A 22,390-nucleotide genomic window follows, 5' to 3' on the forward strand; every position below is an offset into this window, starting at 1 on the left:
TCTTTCTTTTATTCATATTCATAGAGTTTTCTCCTCAGTTTTTTTTTTTTACAAAATGAACTAGAAATAAGACTGATACTAAGCAGCATAAACATGAATTTGTTATCACATTATGTCTTCCTCACTTCTAACCATTTTTAATAATATATTTTTTCTTTTTTTTGGTTCTTTAGTAAATTGTACAAAAATGTATGTAGATTTTTCAATTTCAATATATTCAATTAGATAATCAAAGTACAAGAAATGGAGAATTACAAAGGTTGTTGTGCTTTAAAATTTTAAAATTAAGATTTCACAATTTCAACGGCTTCAAGTATTGATTGATGGTCATGTTTCCTTATGTAGCTTGTTATGGAGATTTATCAACAACTCTAATTAAGCTAATATATACATTTTTTAAATTAAATAAAAATAGTTTAAATGAAAATGCAGTCTAAAAAAAATATTACAAGTTAATTGACTAAAGAGTAAAAAAAATTACCAAACTTATAAAGATTTTTTTTTAATATATATATTAGTTTTAGTTTTAAAAGTAAACTATAGAGTTGAAATTAAAATTTGTCGGTTTTAAAGAAGACATAATCTATCAAAAAGAGAATGTGCTAAAAAGTCATATTATAAAAATTGAAAAAAACAAGAAAAGAAAAGAAAAGAAAATGGTGTTCGAACGAGATTAGTTGAGTAATGTCCTCACAAATAATATAATTAAATTTCTTGTTGAGGTTAATTACTATTTTTCAAAATCAAAAAGAAAATTAGAGAGAAAAAAAACATCATTCAAGAACAATTATAATTAAGAGTTCCTAATTTTCTATTATTTATAATTTATGTAGTTATTCTATTGTATTATCTTATAGTAAAACTGAATTTGAAGCCCGGGCTCCGATAATTGTTTTCGGAGCTCAAAGTTTGGAATTAGGTCTTTAAGGGTATTCGTGAATCGGTTCGATTAATATACTTATTATGTTATAAATTTGCGTTTAATATTACAAAACTAACGTAAATGCGTGATAATTATGAGAATGCACTCAATCAAACTATGTAGTTTTATTAATTGAGTTTGGATACCATCAATTACAATCATTATCAATAAACAAACTAGTTACTTAACAATATTATACGATCAATAATCATGATACAATATTAGTTACTCAACACGAACTAGAGCGAACCAAAGCTGAGACAAGACACGGAAACTCCAGAGTTGCACCTTCATACCTTCTTTGAGATCATTACTTTTGACCAAATGATTCCAACCGGTCACAAGATTATATATAACAGTCTCGTTGTTGCGTCCCATCGTCCACTTCCTTACATTCATCTCTTCTTCCACAATATTCCCATTAGTATCAATCATCTTCACCGCAAGACTATTAAGAAGCTTCCTCTTCCTCTTCTTCTTATTCTTCCTCTTTTTTTCCTCCATTGTTGGTGTTGTTTCATCCAACCATTTTCGCTCCGCTTCTGACAAGAAGTTTTTAATTTTACTTAGCGGCATTGATAACCGATTGTTAGTTTTTTTAACATCGCTATCATATAGTTCTCTTTGAAACACGACTGCCACATCCGACCCTCCCATCTCTTGAATCTTATCGATCATCCAAGTCGGCAATTGGGCATCCTTACTATCGATAATTTCCGCAGCTGCAGCACTAGCCCTCTTCCTCTTCCTCATCATCTTTTCGAACGGCGACAACTCGAGTTTTCTTTTCTTGTTCTTCACTTTTGGCGGAGAAGGCATTGTGATGGTCTGACTATCTGTGGGATTTCCACCAAGTGAAAGAAGTGCAGATACAACTAGACGAATCGTTTCATCGTTTTCATCAATACCATCGTCAATCTCATGCAATGGAGGCTTCATTACTACTGATTCAGAAGAAACCAATGCGGAACTCAATTCCATAATAGAGAGGAAATAAAGAAATATATGTTTAAAGAAGTGAAATTTCTTGTTTTAATGTTGGTTATATTTATAGGAAATATTATAAGGATGTAATATCTTAGTTATGGAATTATTATAATATAAATTGGAATATTGATCCAACGGATGGGATGAGTCGTGGAAAATAAAAGCAAGTTGAGGATAGATCCGTATTTCCTAATTAATTAAAGTTTAATTTTTAAATTCCAAATTTATAAATTTAAATAAATTATAGGGCGAGAAGGAATCGAGGAGCTTCAGCTAGGCTCCAGTGAAGTGAAGAAGAAATAGAATAGAATATAATAGAAAAAAAAAATCAAATATTATTATTAATCTTTTTTAATAAATACAATTAATTAATTGAAAACTCTTTTTAAAGAGTGTAATACCTCTTTAAATTGAAATGATATATTAAACTTACATTATTTTTGCTTTAAAATATACATTATCTGCTTGTGTTGATTTTTTTTTTTATTTAAAACTATGCCTTACAACTATAAAATAAGATATAAATAATTTGTGGTAATTTATTATTAGTTTTATTAATCTGGATTAAAATATCAATTTTATTATTAAAACTATTCTAAAATATGAAAACCTTAAACTACACTCTAAATATTTTAAATTTAATAACTAACTTTTTAATTAAAACTTTTTTAATGTTATTTATTTAATTTTATATTTAATTATATATATATAATAATAGAGGTGTAATAATAATAATAATAATTTTTTTTAAATGATTAAAATTATTTCATTAAAATCTCAAGAGTGAGAGGATTTAGAATCAAATATATGATTAAACGGATTTGAACCTGATTATTAACAAATCAAACATACAAGAAACATATATTACAAACCGTATAAAATCATAATTATCCAATCATAATTTTTATTTTTTACCAACATGATGTTTCAACATGTTGTCTTCCTCTTCCCAGTTCCCATTGTTCTTTTATTACCTCCGAACGCATATCATAAATAAACTAAAGCAGAGATAGCAGGGTAAAGGGCAAAAAAATTTCCTCTTGTAATAAAAGAGGATGACGGAAGATGTTAAATACTATATATTCTCATTCTGATTTCTTTATTTATATGAATTCGTTCATAATTGATAGAAAAAATTATTCTTAAGGATTTTCGGGTTCTTCACCTTGCTGTTTTTAATTTGAATTTCGATACCATTGTCTTTATTTCCTTCCGTTTCAGTTTTGGAATCTTTAGTACATTTGGATTCCTCTATATCAACATTGAAATTCTCTTATTTATCTTAATTAGTCTGAGTATCTTCATCTTTATTTTTATCCGCAACCATTTTAACTTATTTGATTGCGATTCTCAACTTGTTTTAACATGATTAGATTGATGTTTCACCTCCTTCATCATCGTACTGTTTTATTCTTGTACATAATTTTCTTTATTTTTTATTTCATGTTCTTTAACCACATTTTTATATGTAATAATAAGCACCTCTGTTCCATTTTTTTGTATCTTTATTTTTTGGCATTTATAAATTTTATAATCTTCTTTTTTAGCCAAATCACAATTTAGGAAAATTTTCGTACGAAGCACACGGATAAGAATAAAAATAAAATAAATTAAAAAATTATAATAATATTTATTCAATGTTTAAAATTATTAAAATAAAAAATATAACGCTCTCATTCCACATTTTATTCATTTCGATAAAACAACTTATTTTCTCACATGTTTCATCACATATTTTTCCGAATGAATCTCTCATTTCGTGACTTTACACTTTCACTTTGTCAATCAAATATTTGATTCATATTTTTTAATAATTAACATCGTGACCTCACACTTTGGTCAATTAAATATTTGATTCATATTTTTTTAACCACTTTCAAATGATACCGGTCTATTATCCATCGACAAACCACATCTTAATCACATTTGGTTAAAGGTTGTACTTATTTTTGTTAGGTTGCAAGTTCGAAACCTACAAATAACATTTTTAAATTTATTTTTAACCGTTTTAAGTTTATGGGCGGATCAACCCACAATTCGACCCAAGTATTCATTTACTCTCACATAAATATCCAAATTAACTACAACTCTCGACCCAGCAATCCGGACACTTTAAAAATTAAGCATCATTATATATATATATATAGATTAGTTAGTTAAAAATTTGAACTTTTATTGTTAAAATGTCTCGCGTTCATCAAATTTGGTATTGAATCTTAAATATAAAGTGTTGTTAGTCTAGTTGGTTAAAGGGTTGTACTTGTTTTGTTAGGTTGCAAGTTCGAAACCTACAAATAACATTTTTAAATTTTTTTAACCGTTTTAAGTTTATGGACGGGTCAACCCACAATCCGACCCAAGTATCCATTTATTCTCACATAAATATCCAAATTAACCACAACTCTCGACCCGGCAATCCAAACACTTTAAAAATTAAGCATTATATATATATATAGATAACATATGTATATCTAGGGGTGAGCATTGAGTGGATTAATCCGAAATCCAATCCAATCCGAATCCTAAATACTAATTCGGATTGGATTGAGATCGAACCGGATTGAGTTCGGATTGAATTAAATCGGATTGGATTAGGATTATCCAAATTATCCAAACTATCTAAATAAAAATATATTTTTCAATTTATTTTTTAAAATTAAATTTTATCTTAATATAATATATATTTTACTTATCATCACTTTGACAACAATATTTATATTTATTTATATTATTATTATTTTTTTTTCAGATTTAAATTTAATAATAAAAAAAATTCGAAACTTAAAAAAAAATTAAAAAAAAAATTGTTGACTAATTTCAAGTTCATATATCTAAATATTTTTTTGTTTGGATTATCCAAACCATTTTCAATCCAATCCGTATCCGTATTAATTAGTAAAATGGTTTGGATTACGGATTGGATAAATTTAGTTTGGATTTAATACGAATTGGACAAAACAGATTGGTTTTACCCATTTGCTCAATATCCTCCTCATAAAAATAATAATATATAAACACAGTTTTCTTAAACATATTGGTTTAATATAATTTGCGATTATCTTGCTCATAAAATTTGAAATTTAAAATTTAAAATAAAAAATAAGATAAAATTTTGAATTATATTTATCATATAAGTATTATTATTATTATTTTAAATGAAGAGATAGATTTTATAAATTAATTTTAAATATTATTTGCATATTGATTGTGTGTTATAACATATAAATTAATAATTAAATATGGACAATTGATTAATAAAAACATTATAATTATAATTTTTTGTAAAAATAAAATTTACAAGTGTAATATGTGGAGAAATATGTGATTATTGTAGGTTAAATTTTTTAAAATATTATATATATATATATATATATATATATATTTAAAGATTATATATATAAATTATATTTAATATATAGAAATAATATAATTTATTTAGGAAATTTGTTATTTCTTGTTCAAAATTTATTTGGTAAAATGATTAAGATGTTTTTATTAATATTTTAACTTGTAATAAAATTAAGGAAAGATAAATTTGGTGTTTTAATTCATAATTTAATTAATATGATTAATAAAATAATTAATAATAATAAAAAAAATGATTTTTCCAAAAAAGAAACTCTACCAATAAGAACTGGCGTTTCCATGTATATTTATTTTCAAAGAAAAAAAAACTTATTTAAACGTATATAATTGTACCATTATAGATCATAATTAGGGATATGAACGGTTCATTTCAAATATATATTATCAAATATTGGCTATTTTTATAAACAAAGTTAACTTTTTTATTTTTATTAATTAAATATTTATTTTTTCTCTTTTTTCTTTTATTAATTAATCATCAATTTCCCTTTCTCTTTAATTTATTTACTTTTCTTCAATTCGTTATTTGATATTCTATTATTTTATTTTATTTTATTTCTTTTTACTATTTTTGCATTATTTCTATATCAACATTAATTATTTAAAATTATTTCATCTCTTTAAGTAGTTAATATTTTAATATTACAGTAACTCATTTTTTCAACAATAAAAGACTTGAATAATAATAGATGTTAATCAATTCAATAAAATAGAGTAATAATGAAGATTATAAATAAAAAAATAGTAACTCAATGATTTTATTTATATACTATTATTATAAAACTGAATAAAAGAATTTATTAGAAATATTATTAATTTTATTTTTGTTTATATTAAAGAAAATAAATAAAAATCTTCACAAAAATATTATAAAGAAAAAAATAAAAGGAAATAAATTAAGAGGAGTGATAGAGAGAACGAATTTGAAGAAATGAATAACGTGTCACGTGTAACTCGATGAAAAATAGAGAAAAGGTGAAGAGAAAAAAGAGAAAAAAATTTGTTACCATCCCTCAATTATTTCTCATAAATTAATTAATTAATAAAAAAAATGAATGAGAGAGAAAAATGAATATTTAATTAATAAATATATAAATTAAAAAAATAAATTAACTTTGATTAAATAAACCAATTTTTGATACTATACAAGTTTAAATGAACTTTCATACATATAAATCTAAGTGAGAGTGAAATAGTGGTACAAATATATACTTTAAATTGAAATTTTGTATTTCATTTTCAAATTGATGCTGATTAATAGAATAAGAAATAAATAATAATAATAACTAATTTAAATTAGAATTTCTTTATTATTGATCATTTTAAATCATTAAATTAAAAGTATATATTATAAAATTAATTATATTAACTCACGTTAAATAGTTCAATGGTTACCTAAATAAAAACAATTTTATGTAAATAAGTATATTTACATTAGTAATTATATCTCTCTGGTTCATTAAGCCAACCATACTACTAATAAACAAAAAGAAAAATAATTGATTTTAAACCACTCACTAATTATTAGCATGTATCCCGTGCATTTGCACGAGTAATAATATAAAAAATTGTGAAAAAATATTACGGTAAAAATGTGATAGCATTTTTAATTTTATTTTTAACCGTTTTAAGTTTATAGGCGGGTCAACCCACAATCTGACTCAAGTATCAAATTGCAGAACGATCTCTAAAACAATTGATACAGTTTGATTTTTCAACTCAATTAGTTTGACCTCTAGAGTCCACTTCTTCCCCATAATACGAGTAAAAGGAAAAATGTAAAGACTACCATTAAAGTAGTCCAAGCGAGACTTACTATATCCATATGAATTATGTCCTCTATCTCTATAAATATGACGGAGTTCTTCTATTATTGCTCACTAATAATAGTGAAATTTATAGCGCAGAGTTAAAAGAGAATTATGATTGATTAAAAACTATTGATGAACCACCGCGTTCATCAAATTTGATGTTGAATTTAAACTATAAAGTGTTTTTAGCCTAGTTGATTAAAGGGTTGTACTTGTTATGTTATGTTGCAAGTTGAAACCATACCTATAACATTTTTAATTTTATTTTTAACCGTTTTAAGTTTATAAGCGTGTCAACCCACAATCTAATCCAAATATTCATTTACTCTCACATATATATTCAAATTAACCATCAAATTAACCACCGTTCTCGATCCGGCAATCCAAACACATTAAAAATTAAGCAGAATTATATATATATATATATATATTCCATTAAATTCTCTTATAACATTAATCATAAACAAACTAATTGTTTTTGTTTGTACATTTAAAAACATACTTAATAACTTAATAAGGAGATCAAATTTTATGAAAAGATAAAAAAATGGGTTATTTAAATATCTTAAAAATTTAAATATTATTTCACTCTTCCTCATCAATTAAATTACTCAATTTATTAAAATTATTATTATTATAATTTTTTTTTATATATATCAATATCCTTTAAATAATTTTTTAAAAAAATTCTCACCTCCTCGAAATTATCAATAATCATCATTTTCTCTCTTTCAAAGTTATTCAAATTGTTTATACCGAACAAGTCCTAATTTTAGAGTGTAAAAGACTTAAAAAAGCGGAGACCAAAATGTTAAAAAAGAGGGAAAATATGATGAGCGGACATCACCATGAAACTTAACAGAATCCCAATTAGACTTGTGGTGAATTTGTGGGGGAAATTTCATGATTCTATTTTTATTGCTGATTGATCAGAGTTGCGGAGTCATCGTACTAAATATCAAGTGTTAGATATCGGTCGAGAAAAAAGATTCTCGAAACTCTGAATAATTGTTTGAATACGAATTACATCTACATCTACGTACCATCATCTGCGCTAATATTGACATATATATTTGGGATGATCAAAGAAATAATATGCATCTATTTTTCCATTTTCTGATTTGAATAGAATAGCAATAAAAAAAATGATATTTTTTTTCTTTCTTTTATTCATATTCATAGAGTTTTCTCCTCAATTTTTTTTTTTTACAAAATGAACTAGAAATAAGACTGATACTAAGCAGCATAAACATGAATTTGTTATCACATTATGTCTTCCTCACTTCTAACCATTTTTAATAATATATTTTTTCTTTTTTTTGGTTCTTTAGTAAATTGTACAAAAATGTGTGTAGATTTTTCAATTTCAATATATTCAATTAGATAATCAAAGTACAAGAAATGGAGAATTACAAAGGTTGTTGTGCTTTAAAATTTTAAAATTAAGATTTCACAATTTCAACGGCTTCAAGTATTGATTGATGGTCATGTTTCCTTATGTAGCTTGTTATGGAGATTTATCAACAACTGTAATTAAGCTAATATATACATTTTTTAAATTAAATAAAAATAGTTTAAATGAAAATGCAGTCTAAAAAAAATATTACAAGTTAATTGACTAAAGAGTAAAAAAAATTACCAAACTTATAAAGATTTTATTTTTTAATATATATATTAGATTTAGTTTTAAAAGTAAACTATAGAGTTGAAATTAAAATTTGTCGGTTTTAAAGAAGACATAATCTATCAAAAAGAGAATGTGCTAAAAGTCATATTATAAAAATTGAAAAAAAACAAGAAAAGAAAAGAAAAGAAAAGAAAAGAAAAGAAAAAGGTGTTCGAACGAGATTAGTTGAGTAATGTCCTCACAAATAATATAATTAAATTTTTGTTGAGGTTAATTACTATTTTTCAAAATCAGAAAGAAAATTAGAGAAAAAAAACATCATTCAAGAACAATCATAATTAAGAGTTCCTAATTTTCTATTATTTAAAATTGATGTAGTTATTCTATTGTATTATCTTATAGTAAAACTGAATTTGAAGCCTGGGCTCCGATAATTGTTTTCAGAGCTCAAATTTTGGAATTAGGTCTTTAAGGGTATTCGTGAATCGGTTCGATTAATATACTTATTATGTTATAAATTTGCGTTTAATATTACAAAACTAACGTAAATGCGTCATAATTATGAGAATGCACTCAATCAAACTATGTAGTTTTATTAATTGAGTTTGGATACCATCAATTACAATCATTATCAATAAACAAACTAGTTACTTAACAATATTATACGATCAATAATCATGATACAATATTAGTTACTCAACACGAATTAGAGCGAACCAAAGCTGAGACAAGACACGAAAACTCCAGAGTTGCACTTTCATACCTTCTTTGAGATCATTACTTTTGACCAAATGATTCCAACCGGTCACAAGATTATATATAACAGTCTCGTTGTTGCGTCCCATCGTCCACTTCCTTACATTCATCTCTTCTTCCACAATATTCCCATTAGTATCAATCATCTTCACCCCAAGACTATTAAGAAGCTTCCTCTTCCTCTTCTTCTTATTCTTCCTCTTTTTTTCCTCCATTGTTGGTGTTGTTTCATCCAACCATTTTCGCTCCGCTTCTGACAAGAAGTTTTTAATTTTACTTAGCGGCATTGATAACCGATTGTTAGTTTTTTTAACATCGCTATCATATAGTTCTCTTTGAAACACGATTTCCACATCCGACCCTCCCATCTCTTGAATCTTACCGATCATCCAAGTCGGCAATTGGGCATCCTTACTATCGATAATTTCCGCAGCTGCAGCACTAGCCCTCTTCCTCTTCCTCATCATCTTTTCGAACGGCGACAACTCGAGTTTTCTTTTCTTGTTCTTCACTTTGGGCGGCGAAGGCATTGTGATGCTCTGACTATCTGTGGGATTTCCACCAAGTGAAAGAAGTGCAGATACAACTAGACGAATCGTTTCATCGTTTTCATCAATACCATCATCAATCTCATGCAATGGAGGCTTCATTACTACTGATTCAGAAGAAACCAATGCGGAACACAATTCCATAATAGAGAGGCAATAAAGAAATATATGTTTAAAGAAGTGAAATTTCTTGTTTTAATGTTAGTTATATTTATAGGAAATATTATAAGGATGTAATATCTTAGTTATGGAATTATTATAATATAGATTGGAATATTGATCCAACGGATGGGATGAGTCGAGGAAAATAAAAGCAAGTTGAGGATAGATCCGTATTTCCTAATTAATTAAAGTTTAACTTTTAAATTCCAAATTTATAAATTTAAATAAATTATAGGGCGAGAAGTAATCGAGGAGCTTCAGCTAGGCTACAGTGAAGAAGAAATGGAATAGAATAGAAAAAAAAAAGAGATAAGAAATCAAATATTATTATTAATCTTTTTTAATAAATACAATTAATTAATTGAAAACTCTTTTTAAAGAGTGTAATACCTCTTTAAATTGAAATGATATATTAAACTTACATTATTTTTGCTTTAAAATATACATTATCTGCTTGTGTTGATTTTTTTTATTATTTAAAACTATGCCTTATAACTATAAAATAAGATATAAATAATTTGTGGTAATGCATTATTAGTTTTATTAATCTGGATTAAAATTTCAATTTTATTATTAAAATTATTCTAAAATATGAAAACCTTAAACTAGTTACACTCTAAATATTTTAAATTTAATAACTAACTTTTTAATTAAAACTTTTTTAATGTTATTTATTTAATTTATATTTAATCATATATATAATAATAGAGGTCTAATAATAATAAGTCTCTAATAATAATAATAATTTTTTTTTTAAAATGATTAAAACTATTTCATTAAAATCTCAAAAGTGAGAGGGTTTAGAATCAAAGATATAATTAAACGGTAACAATCAAACGAGTATGAACCTGATTATTAACAAATCAAACATACAAGAAACATATATTACAAACAGTATAAAATCATAATCATCCAATCATAATTTTTATTTTTTACCAACATGATGTTTCAACATGTTGTCTTCCTCTTCCCAGTTCTCATTGTTCTTTTATTGCCTCCGAGCGCATATCATAAATAAACTAAAGCAGAGATAGCAGGGTAAAGGGCAAAAAACTTTCCTCTTGTAATAAAAGAGGATGACGGGAGATGTTAAATACTATATATATTCTCATTTTAATTTCTTTATTTATATGAATTCGTTCATAATTTATAGAAAAAATTATTCTTAAGGATTTTCGGGTTCTTCACCTTGCTGTTTTTAATTTGAATTTCGATACCATTGTCTTTATTTCCTTCCGTTTCAGTTTTGGAATCTTTAGTACATTTGGATTCCTCTATATCAACATTGAAATTCTCTTATTTATCTTGATTAGTCTGAGTATCTTCATCTTTATTTTTATCCGCAACCATTTTAACTTATTTGATTGCGATTCTCAACTTGTTTTAACATGATTAGATTGATGTTTCACCTCCTTCATCATCGTACTGTTTTATTCTTGTACATAATTTTCTTTATTTTTTATTTCATGTTCTTTAACCACATTTTTATCTGTAATAATAAGCACATTTGTTCCATTTTTTGTATCTTTATTTTTTGGCATTTATAAATTTTACAATCTTCTTTTTTAGCCAAATCACAATTTAGGCTCGCATGTTAGAAGGTATTATAGAAACTAGGAAAATTTCCGTACAATGCACACGGATAAGAATAAAAATAAAATAAATTAAAAAAATTATAATAATATTTATTCAATGTTTAAAATTATTAAAATAAAAAATATAACGCTCTCATTCCACATTTTATTCATTTCGATAAAACAACTTATTTTCTCACATGTTTCATCACATATTTTTTCCGAATGAATCTCTCATTTCGTAACTTTACACTTTCACTTTGTCAATCAAATATTTGATTCATATTTTTTAATAATTAACATCGTGACCTCACACTTTGGTCAATTAAATATTTGATTCATATTTTTTTAACCACTTTCAAATGATACTGGTCTATTATCCCTCGACAAACCACATCTTAATCACATTTGGTTAAAGGTTGTACTTATTTTTGTTAGGTTGCAAGTTCGAAACCTACAAATAACATTTTTAAATTTATTTTTAACCGTTTTAAGTTTATGGGCGGGTCAACCCACAATTCGACCTAAGTATCCATTTACTCTCACATAAATATCCAAATTAACCACAGCTCTCGACCCAGCAATCCGGACACTTTAAAAATTAAGCATCATTATATATATATATAGATTAGTTAGTTAAAAATTTGAACTTTTATTGTTAAAATGTATCGCGTTCATCAAATTTGGTATTGAATCTTAAATATAAAGTGTTGTTAGCCTAGTTGGTTAAAGGGTTGTACTTGTTTTGTTAGGTTGCAAGTTCGAAACCTACAAATATCATTTTTAAAATTTTTTTAACCGTTTTAAGTTTATGGACGGGTCATCCCACAATCCGACCCAAATATCCATTTACTCTCACATAAATATCCAAATTAACCACAACTCTCGACCCGACAATCCGAACACTTTAAAAATTAAGCATTATTATATATATAGATAACATATGTATATCTAGGGGTGAGCATTGGGTGGATTAATCCGAAATCCAATCCAATCCGAATCCTAAATACTAATTCGGATTGGATATTTCGGATTGGATTGAGATCGGATCGGATTGAGTTCGGATTGAATTAAATCGGATTGAATTAAGATTATCCAAATTATCCAAACTATCTAAATAAAAATATATTTTTCAATTTATTTTTTTAAAATTAAATTTCATCTTAATATAATATATATTTTACTTATCATTAATTTGACAACAATATTTATATATATTTTTTTTTTATTATTATTTTTTTTTTCAGATTCAAATTTAATAATAAAAAAATTCGAAACTTAAAAAAAAAAAAAAAATTTGTTGACTAATTTCAAGTTCATATATATAAATATTTTTTTGTTTGGATTATCCAAACCATTTTCAATCCAATCCGTATCCGATCTATATTAATTAGTAAAATGGTTTGGATTACGGATTGGATAAATTTAGTTTGGATTTAATACGGATTGGACAAAACGGATTGGTTTTACCCATTTGCTCAATATCCTCTCTCATAAAAATAATAATATATAAACACAGTTTTCTTAAACATATTGGTTTAATATAATTTGCGAGTATCTTATTTATAAAATTTTAAATTTTAAATTTAAAATAAAAAATAAGATAAAATTTTGAATTATATTTATCATATAAGTATTAAATGAAGAGATAGATTTTATAAATTAATTTTAAATATTATTTGCATATTGATTGTGTGTTATAACATATAAATTAATAATTAAATATGGACAATTGATTAATAAAAAAATTATAATTATAATTCTTTGTAAAAATAAAATTTACAAGTGTAATATGTGGACAAATATGTGATTATTGTAGGTTAAATTTTCTAAAATATATATATTATATATATATATATATATATATATATTTAAAGATTATATATATAAATTATATTTAATATATAGAAATAATATAATTTATTTAGGAAATTTGTTATTTCTTGTTCAAAATTTATTTGGTAAAATGATTAAGATGTTTTTATTAATATTTTAACTTGTAATAAAATTAAGGAAAGATAAATTTGGTGTTTTAATTCATAATTTAATTAATATGATTAATAAAATAATTAATAATAATAAAAAAAATGATTTTTTCAAAAAAAAAACTCTACCAAGAAGAACTGGCGTTTCCAAACCATCAATGCATGTATATTTATTTCCAAAAAAAAAAAACTTATTTAAACGTATATAATTGTACAATTATGTATCATAATTAGGGATATGAACGGTTCATATCAAATATATATTATCAAATATTGGCTCATTTTTATAAACAAAGTTAACTTTTTTATTTTTATTAATTAAATATTTATTTTTTCTCTTTTTTCTTTTATTAATTAATTATCAATTTCCTTTCTCTTTAATTCATTTACTTTTCTTCAATTCGTTATTTGATATTCTATTATTTTATTTTATTTTATTTCTTTTTACTATTTTTGCATTATTTCTATATCAACATTAATTATTTAAAATTATTTCATCTCTTTAAGTAGTTAATATTTTAATATTACAGTGACTCATTTTTTCAACAACAAAATACTTGAATAATAATAGATGTTAATCAATTCAATACAAATAGAGTAATAATGAAGATTATAAATAAAAAAATAGTAACTCAATGATTTTATTTATATACTATTATTATAAAACTGAATAAAAGAATTTATTAGAAATATTATTAATTTTATTTTTATTTATATTAAAGAAAATAAATAAAAATCTTCACAGAAATATTATAAAGAAAAAAAATAAAAGGAGATAAATTAAGAGGAGTGATAGAGAGAGCGAATTTGAAGAAATGAATAACGTGTCACCATGTAACTCGATGAAAAATAGATAAAAGGTGAAGAGAGAAAATAGAAAAAAATTTGTTACCATCCCTCAATTATTTCTCATAAATTAATTAATTAATAAAAAAAATGAATGAGAGAGAAAAATGAATATTTAATTAATAAATATATAAATTAAAAAAAATAAATTAACTTTGATTAAATAAACCAATTTTTGATACTATACAAGTTTAAATGAACTTTTATACATCTAAATCTAAGTGAGAGTGAGATAATTGTACACATATATACTTTAAATTGAAATTTTGTTTTTTAATTTTTAAATTGATGCTGATTAATAGAATAAGAAACAAATAATAATCATAACTAATTTAAATTGGAATTTCTTTATTATTGATCATTTTAAATCATTAAATTAAAAGTATATATTATAAAATTAATTATATTAACTCAACGTTAAATAGTTCAATGGTTACCTAAATAAAAACAATTTTATGTAAATAAGTATCGTTTACATTAGTAATTATATCTCTCTTGTTCATTAAGCCAACCATCCTACTAATAAACAAAAAGAAAAATAATTGTTTTTTAAACTACTCACTAATTATTAACATTTATCCCGTGTATTTGCACGAGTAATAATATAAAAAATTGTGAAAAAATATTACGATAAAAATGTGATATCATTTTTAATTTTATTTTTAATTTTATTTTTAACCGATTTAAGTTTATGGGCGAGTCAACCCATAATCTGACTCAAATATCAAATTGCAGAACGATCTCTAAAACAATTGATACAGTTTGATTTTTCAACTCAATTAGTTTTACCTCTAGAGTCCACTTCTTCCCCATAATACGAGTAAAAGGAAAAATGTAAAGACTACCATTAAAGTAGTCCAAGCGAGACTTACTATATCCATATGAATTATGTCTTCTATCTCTATAAATATGACAGAGTTCTTCTATTATTGCTCACTAATAATAGTGAAATCTATAGCGCAGAGTTAAAAGAGAATTATGATTGATTAAAAACTATTGATGAACCACCGCGTTCCTCAAATTTGATGTTGAATTTAAACTATAAAGTGTTTTTAGCCTAGTTGATTAAAGGGTTGTACTTGTTATGTTATGTTGCAAGTTCAAACCATACCTATAACATTTTTAATTTTATTTTTAACCGTTTTAAGTTTATAAGCGGGTCAACCCACAATCCAATCCAAGTATTCATTTACTCTCACATATATATTCAAATTAACCATCGTTCTCAATCCGGCAATCCAAACACATTAAAAATTAAGCAGAATTATATATATATATATATATATATATATATATATATATATATATATATTCCATTAAATTCTCTTATAACATTAATCATAAACAAACTAATTGTTTTTGTTTGTACATTTAAAAACATACTTAATAACTTAATAAGGAGATCAAATTTTATGAAAAGATAAAAAAAATGGGTTATTTAAATATCTTAAAAAATTAAATATTATTTCACTCTTCCTCATCAATTAAATTACTCAATTTATTAAAATTATTATTATTATAATTTTATTTATATATATCAATATCCTTTAAATAGTTTTTTAAAAAAATTCTCACCTCCTCGAAATTATCAATAATCATCATTTTCTCTCTCTCAAAGTTATTCAAATTGTTTATACCGAACAAGTCCTAATTTTAGAGTGTAAAAGGCTTAAAAAAACGGAGACGAAAATGTTAAAAAAGAGGGAGAATATGATGAGCGGACATCACCATGAAACTTAACAGAATCCCAATTAGACTTGTGGTGAATTTATGGGGGAAATTTCATGATTCTATTTTTATTGCTGATTGATCAGAGTTGCGGAGTCATCGTACTAAATATCAAGTGTTAGATATCGGTCGAGAAAAAAGATTCTCGAAACTCTGAATAATTGTTTGAATACGAATTACATCTACATCTACGTACCATCATCTGCGCTAATATTGACATATATATTTGGGATGATCAAAGAAATAATATGCATCTATTTTTCCATTTTCTGATTTGAATAGAATAGCAATAAAAAAATGATATTTTTTTTCTTTCTTTTATTCATATTCATAGAGTTTTCTCCTCAATTTTTTTTTTTTACAAAATGAACTAGAAATAAGACTGATACTAAGCAGCATAAACATGAATTTGTTATCACATTATGTCTTCCTCACTTCTAACCATTTTTAATAATATATTTTTTCTTTTTTTTGGTTCTTTAGTAAATTGTACAAAAATGTGTGTAGATTTTTCAATTTCAATATATTCAATTAGATAATCAAAGTACAAGAAATGGAGAATTACAAAGGTTGTTGTGCTTTAAAATTTTAAAATTAAGATTTCACAATTTCAACGGCTTCAAGTATTGATTGATGGTCATGTTTCCTTATGTAGCTTGTTATGGAGATTTATCAACAACTGTAGTTAAGCTAATATATACATTTTTTTAAATTAAATAAAAATAGTTTAAATGAAAATGCAGTCTAAAAAAAATATTACAAGTTAATTGACTAAAGAGTAAAAAAAATTACCAAACTTATAAAGATTTTATTTTTTAATATATATATTAGATTTAGTTTTAAAAGTAAACTATAGAGTTGAAATTAAAATTTGTCGGTTTTAAAGAAGACATAATCTATCAAAAAGAGAATGTGCTAAAAGTCATATTATAAAAATTGAAAAAAAAAAACAAGAAAAGAAAAGAAAAGAAAAGAAAAAAAAAGAAAAAGGTGTTCGAACGAGATTAGTTGAGTAATGTCCTCACAAATAATATAATTAAATTTTTGTTGAGGTTAATTACTATTTTTCAAAATCAGAAAGAAAATTATAGAAAAAAAACATCATTCAAGAACAATCATAATTAAGAGTTCCTAATTTTCTATTATTTAAAATTGATGTAGTTATTCTATTGTATTATCTTATAGTAAAACTGAATTTGAAGCCCGGGCTCCGATAATTGTTTTCAGAGCTCAAATTTTGGAATTAGGTCTTTAAGGGTATTCGTGAATCGGTTCGATTAATATACTTATTATGTTATAAATTTGCGTTTAATATTACAAAACTAACGTAAATGCGTGATAATTATGAGAATGCACTCAATCAAACTATGTAGTTTTATTAATTGAGTTTGGATACCATCAATTACAATCATTATCAATAAACAAACTAGTTACTTAACAATATTATACGATCAATAATCATGATACAATATTAGTTACTCAACACGAATTAGAGCGAACCAAAGCTGAGACAAGACACGAAAACTCCAGAGTTGCACTTTCATACCTTCTTTGAGATCATTACTTTTGACCAAATGATTCCAACCGGTCACAAGATTATATATAACAGTCTCGTTGTTGCGTCCCATCGTCCACTTCCTTACATTCATCTCTTCTTCCACAATATTCCCATTAGTATCAATCATCTTCACCCCAAGACTATTAAGAAGCTTCCTCTTCCTCTTCTTCTTATTCTTCCTCTTTTTTTCCTCCATTGTTGGTGTTGTTTCATCCAACCATTTTCGCTCCGCTTCTGACAAGAAGTTTTTAATTTTACTTAGCGGCATTGATAACCGATTGTTAGTTTTTTTAACATCGCTATCATATAGTTCTCTTTGAAACACGATTTCCACATCCGACCCTCCCATCTCTTGAATCTTACCGATCATCCAAGTCGGCAATTGGGCATCCTTACTATCGATAATTTCCGCAGCTGCAGCACTAGCCCTCTTCCTCTTCCTCATCATCTTTTCGAACGGCGACAACTCGAGTTTTCTTTTCTTGTTCTTCACTTTGGGCGGCGAAGGCATTGTGATGCTCTGACTATCTGTGGGATTTCCACCAAGTGAAAGAAGTGCAGATACAACTAGACGAATCGTTTCATCGTTTTCATCAATACCATCATCAATCTCATGCAATGGAGGCTTCATTACTACTGATTTAGAAGAAACCAATGCGGAACTCAATTCCATAATAGAGAGGCAATAAAGAAATATATGTTTAAAGAAGTGAAATTTCTTGTTTTAATGTTAGTTATATTTATAGGAAATATTATAAGGATGTAATATCTTAGTTATGGAATTATTATAATATAAATTGGAATATTGATCCAACGGATGGGATGAGTCGAGGAAAATAAAAGCAAGTTGAGGATAGATTCGTATTTCCTAATTAATTAAAGTTTAATTTTTAAATTCCAAATTTATAAATTTAAATAAAATATTTTCAAATAATGATTTTATTTATAGAATGTTTAATTTTGAATAATTACTAATATATTTATATATAATCTTATAATTAAAATATATTTTATTCTATATTATAAGATTTCAAAATAAAATAATTGTCTCAATTTATTTTATTTTATATTATCATTAATTAATTATGTTGTTTAGTTTGGTATTTATTTAATAAATATTTTATCTGTTATTTTAAATTAAATATATTGCAATATATATATAATTAATCTTAATTAAAATTTTATAATAAAACAATAGTTAAATTATTTATTTGAAATTATCATTAATTTTAAGAATTATAAATAGCATATATATATATATATTAAAATTATTAACTTTTATTAAAATCAAATAATATTTTAAAATTATTTTACTACTTCACTTTTAAATAAAATAATAAAATTAAAATATTAAAAAGGAATAAAAAATATCAAATAGACTTTAGTGGAATAATGGTTTATCTGTATTTTTATTGAACGTAATTGTGCAGTTCTTTTCTGAAAATATTTGTAGTTCTAATTTGGGTATGAGTTTTAATTAATTAAAACATTTGTCAAAAAAAGTTATATAAAAATTTAATAAGATGAACAAAATGATGTGAAGAAATACAGCTAATTGATTAAATAAATACTCTTGTTATTGATAATAGTCTTTATAAACACAACATGATATCACAGTGACTATGTTATATATATACAGGCAGTTCACTAGTTAGGCGAAATTCATGAACATGTTTATACAGATGATTTTATTATAAGTCTCTCAATTGTCGTTAATTTTCAATCATCTTCAGCCTCGTCGATTCCAACCCATCTCGTGAAGGCAAACAAAAATTCCTTAAAGTTCACCGATCCATTTTTGTCCCAGTCCATCTCTTCTGCAACAACCAAACACAAAATAACCGTCTTTAAAGAGATAATACTAAATGTTTGTAAGGAATAAAGGAAAAGGATCACAGACCAAATCGTTTCATGGCTATTCGTGCAGATGACCTTTCCCCTGTCTCGTCTATTGCTTGAATCATCTCATTTTTGCTAACGTAACCATCCTTATTCTTGTCCAAGAACACAAAGGCGTCCACCAATGTCTCAAAGGTCGACTCCAGATTTGGCATGCTCATAACTGATTTCTGAAATGGTATTATGGTAGACAACAACAACAGGAAGAAATAGGAAAGAAAACCAAATAATAATCTTGCTATCCAAAGACAAAGCAATGACTGAAATCCAATTAGATTTCATGTGGTAGATAAGCTCGTCTAACATTATATGAGAAACATAAAACATAATGGATACTGCTTGTAGTAGTGCAGAAGGCTTCTCCTTCAGAAGGTAGACAAGGCAGAGAAGGACAATGAACTCATTGAACTCAATTCCCATGTCCTCATTAACATCACATGCATTAAAGAGATCATTAACTTCCTCTTCTGTAAAATTAAGTTCCAAATTATGGAAGCAGTGTTTCAGCTCCAATCGATCTATAGCGCCATTTCTGTCCTCGTCTATTAAAAACAAGAATGGGAAGAATATATAGCAACTCAGATATCAAAGAGCACATCACTGCAGTATTATTCTCTAAATCGAAAAAAGGTCAACAATTCAAGTTTGGGTTACATACCGAATTGCTCAAAGATATCCTTGCACTTTCTTAAACTGGTGTCGATCTTGGGAAACTTCAATATGATGCTGTTAAATGATTTGATTGAACTTCCTTTAGATGCTCTACCCTTCATAACTTCAACCACTTTAGCTTCAAGCTTAGACTCAACAATATTTCCCTTGGGTAACTCAACCTTGCCCACAACACCTCCCATAGCCACCACCACTTAGTGAGGTGAAGATTGAATAAAGACCCAAGATAATGCTACAGACACAAAGGGCAAAAGAAATGTTGAATGAGAACAAAAGATATTGTACTTAAGAGATGTGGATTTCGAGCACTTTATTAAGCAGATCATACAATTCCAACCAAGTAGAAGAACTAGCAAGCATTTGGCATAAATCCATTCCATTTTACAACAACTTTATTGCCCTTTTGACAAATTTTAATACTTCTATTTCACATCAAACACTCATTCCAGCTATTGAGAGGGTAAACCCATTTTTTGTTTGTTTAAGAACACCAATAATTTCATCACTATCTGATCAATTCTAACTACGAGCTGAAGAATTCTAATCAAAATAGATGCATACGGAATATGAGTGAAACAAAACAAACAAAAGCTTGCAGGATTCCAAGTTATACAAGTATATACAGTAATTACTCAATTACTATAGCTATATAACGGCTGATTGAAGTTAAACACTATTCATTTAGGATCTGTTTCAACTAGCATAGAACTATAGAGGTGAATTTAGAAATCCTTTAATGAAATCGAAAACCTAAAAACGGGAGATAAGAAGATCGGACGCTTACGAGAGTTTGAGAAGGCAGTGCAGAAACGACGAAAAGTATGTTCCCAGCCAAGGTTGAAGATGAAGCTTTGAAGGATTTATAGCGACGGATGTGTACGTTACGTGATGAAATCTCATTTCCACTTGATGAGTGCGCTGCCCACCACGTAGTGATCTTCGCATTGATTATTTATTTTATTTTATTTATTTATATAAAATAATGAGTCATCATTCATGATTATGTTAGGCCCATCAAACTATTCTTTGGTCCTTCTTCCAACATATATTATTTATTAATTAATTAAATAATATTAAAAAAATAATATTTTATTTGTATATATAAATTTATTTTTTATTTGTAAATTTTTAAAATTTGAAGAAAATTTTGATATTTAACTTGTATTTATTTAGATGATAAATTATTTTGATAAAATAAAATAGGAGTATAAAGAAACAATCAAAATAAAATTTTGTTCTAAATCAATAAATAATACATTTATTTTTATTAATCTCATAATGTTATTTTTTTATATATATTAGATACTTGAAATATTCTCTTTTTAAATAATATATTATTTCAGGTTAAATTTTTAGTTGAGAATTGTTTCTTTTTTCAAAAAACTCTAAATAAGGTGGAAAGTCAAATTTATTTTTGGATCCCTTAGGTGACTTTGGAGTGTGTTTAATTTCCCATTTTGCCACTTTGAATTTGTCGTTTTAAATTTTTATAATACAAATAATACTCTTAATATTTTATGGTCTGAGTTTGTGTTAATTTTCTTACTTAAATTTTATAACTTATTCATTTATTTATTATTTTTATCATATTTGTAGATATAGTTAACACATAATTTAATATTTTCCAACATTCCTTAACAACCCACAAACAATTACCATTTTCATTATTGTTCAAAATATTTTGTAAAGATTCCCCTGCATTGTTTAATTTGTTTGTTCGATTTATTCTACTTCATCACTCGTTCTTATGAAACATAAATAAGTTCATCTTTAAAGTCACTCTCAATAAATTGCAAGATTTTGGATTTTCTCTGTCGTAATTTTTAAAATTTAGATATATTATTTAACATTTAGATTCTCAATTAATCGTTTTGATTATAAAAATGTTATTTTGTATTATTTATAAATTAATTTTGTACATATTTTTTTATTTAAATTAATTCTTTATA

General features: G+C 25.3%; 4 protein-coding genes across 4 annotated transcripts; all 4 read right to left on the reverse strand.

Moving 5' to 3' along the window:
• Positions 1-1,147: 1,147 nt before the first annotated feature.
• Positions 1,148-1,903, reverse strand: LOC124938512 (B3 domain-containing protein At3g25182-like). Its single transcript, XM_047478995.1, has one exon. The coding sequence runs from the start codon at positions 1,901-1,903 to the stop codon at positions 1,148-1,150; it is 756 nt and encodes a 251-aa protein (XP_047334951.1).
• Positions 1,904-9,405: 7,502 nt separating this feature from the next.
• LOC124938600 (B3 domain-containing protein At3g25182-like) lies at positions 9,406-10,119 on the reverse strand. The gene has a single exon (XM_047479108.1). It carries the CDS (start codon positions 10,117-10,119, stop codon positions 9,406-9,408), a length of 714 nt encoding a protein of 237 aa, XP_047335064.1.
• Positions 10,120-17,787: 7,668 nt separating this feature from the next.
• On the reverse strand, positions 17,788-18,501 carry LOC124938791 (B3 domain-containing protein At3g25182-like). The gene has a single exon (XM_047479337.1). It carries the CDS (start codon positions 18,499-18,501, stop codon positions 17,788-17,790), a length of 714 nt encoding a protein of 237 aa, XP_047335293.1.
• Positions 18,502-19,425: 924 nt separating this feature from the next.
• LOC124920845 (probable calcium-binding protein CML21) lies at positions 19,426-21,368 on the reverse strand. Its single transcript, XM_047461411.1, has 5 exons — positions 21,226-21,368; positions 20,428-20,673; positions 20,106-20,311; positions 19,771-19,939; positions 19,426-19,687 (listed from the first exon to the last, which is right to left on the reverse strand). The coding sequence occupies exons 2-5, from the start codon at positions 20,621-20,623 to the stop codon at positions 19,590-19,592; spliced, it is 669 nt and encodes a 222-aa protein (XP_047317367.1). The 5' UTR covers positions 20,624-20,673; positions 21,226-21,368; the 3' UTR covers positions 19,426-19,589.
• Between the last annotated feature and the right edge of the window lie 1,022 nt (positions 21,369-22,390).

Source organism: Impatiens glandulifera, chromosome 1, assembly GCF_907164915.1.
Source record: "Impatiens glandulifera chromosome 1, dImpGla2.1, whole genome shotgun sequence".
NCBI classification, from domain to species: domain Eukaryota; kingdom Viridiplantae; phylum Streptophyta; class Magnoliopsida; order Ericales; family Balsaminaceae; genus Impatiens; species Impatiens glandulifera.

Excerpts from the sequence above, each read along its gene's own strand:
- LOC124938512 (XM_047478995.1), bottom strand. The coding sequence starts at position 1,903 with ATGGAATTGAGTTCCGCATTGGTTTCTTCTGAATCAGTAGTAATGAAG.
- LOC124920845 (XM_047461411.1), bottom strand. The coding sequence starts at position 20,623 with ATGGGAGGTGTTGTGGGCAAGGTTGAGTTACCCAAGGGAAATATTGTT. Across the intron at positions 19,940-20,105 it reads CTTCTGCACTACTACAAGCA|AAATCAGTTATGAGCATGCC; the intron begins GTATCCATTATG and ends ATACCATTTCAG. Across the intron at positions 19,688-19,770 it reads AATAGCCATGAAACGATTTG|AAGAGATGGACTGGGACAAA; the intron begins GTCTGTGATCCT and ends TGGTTGTTGCAG.
- LOC124938600 (XM_047479108.1), bottom strand. The coding sequence starts at position 10,119 with ATGAAGCCTCCATTGCATGAGATTGATGATGGTATTGATGAAAACGAT.
- LOC124938791 (XM_047479337.1), bottom strand. The coding sequence starts at position 18,501 with ATGAAGCCTCCATTGCATGAGATTGATGATGGTATTGATGAAAACGAT.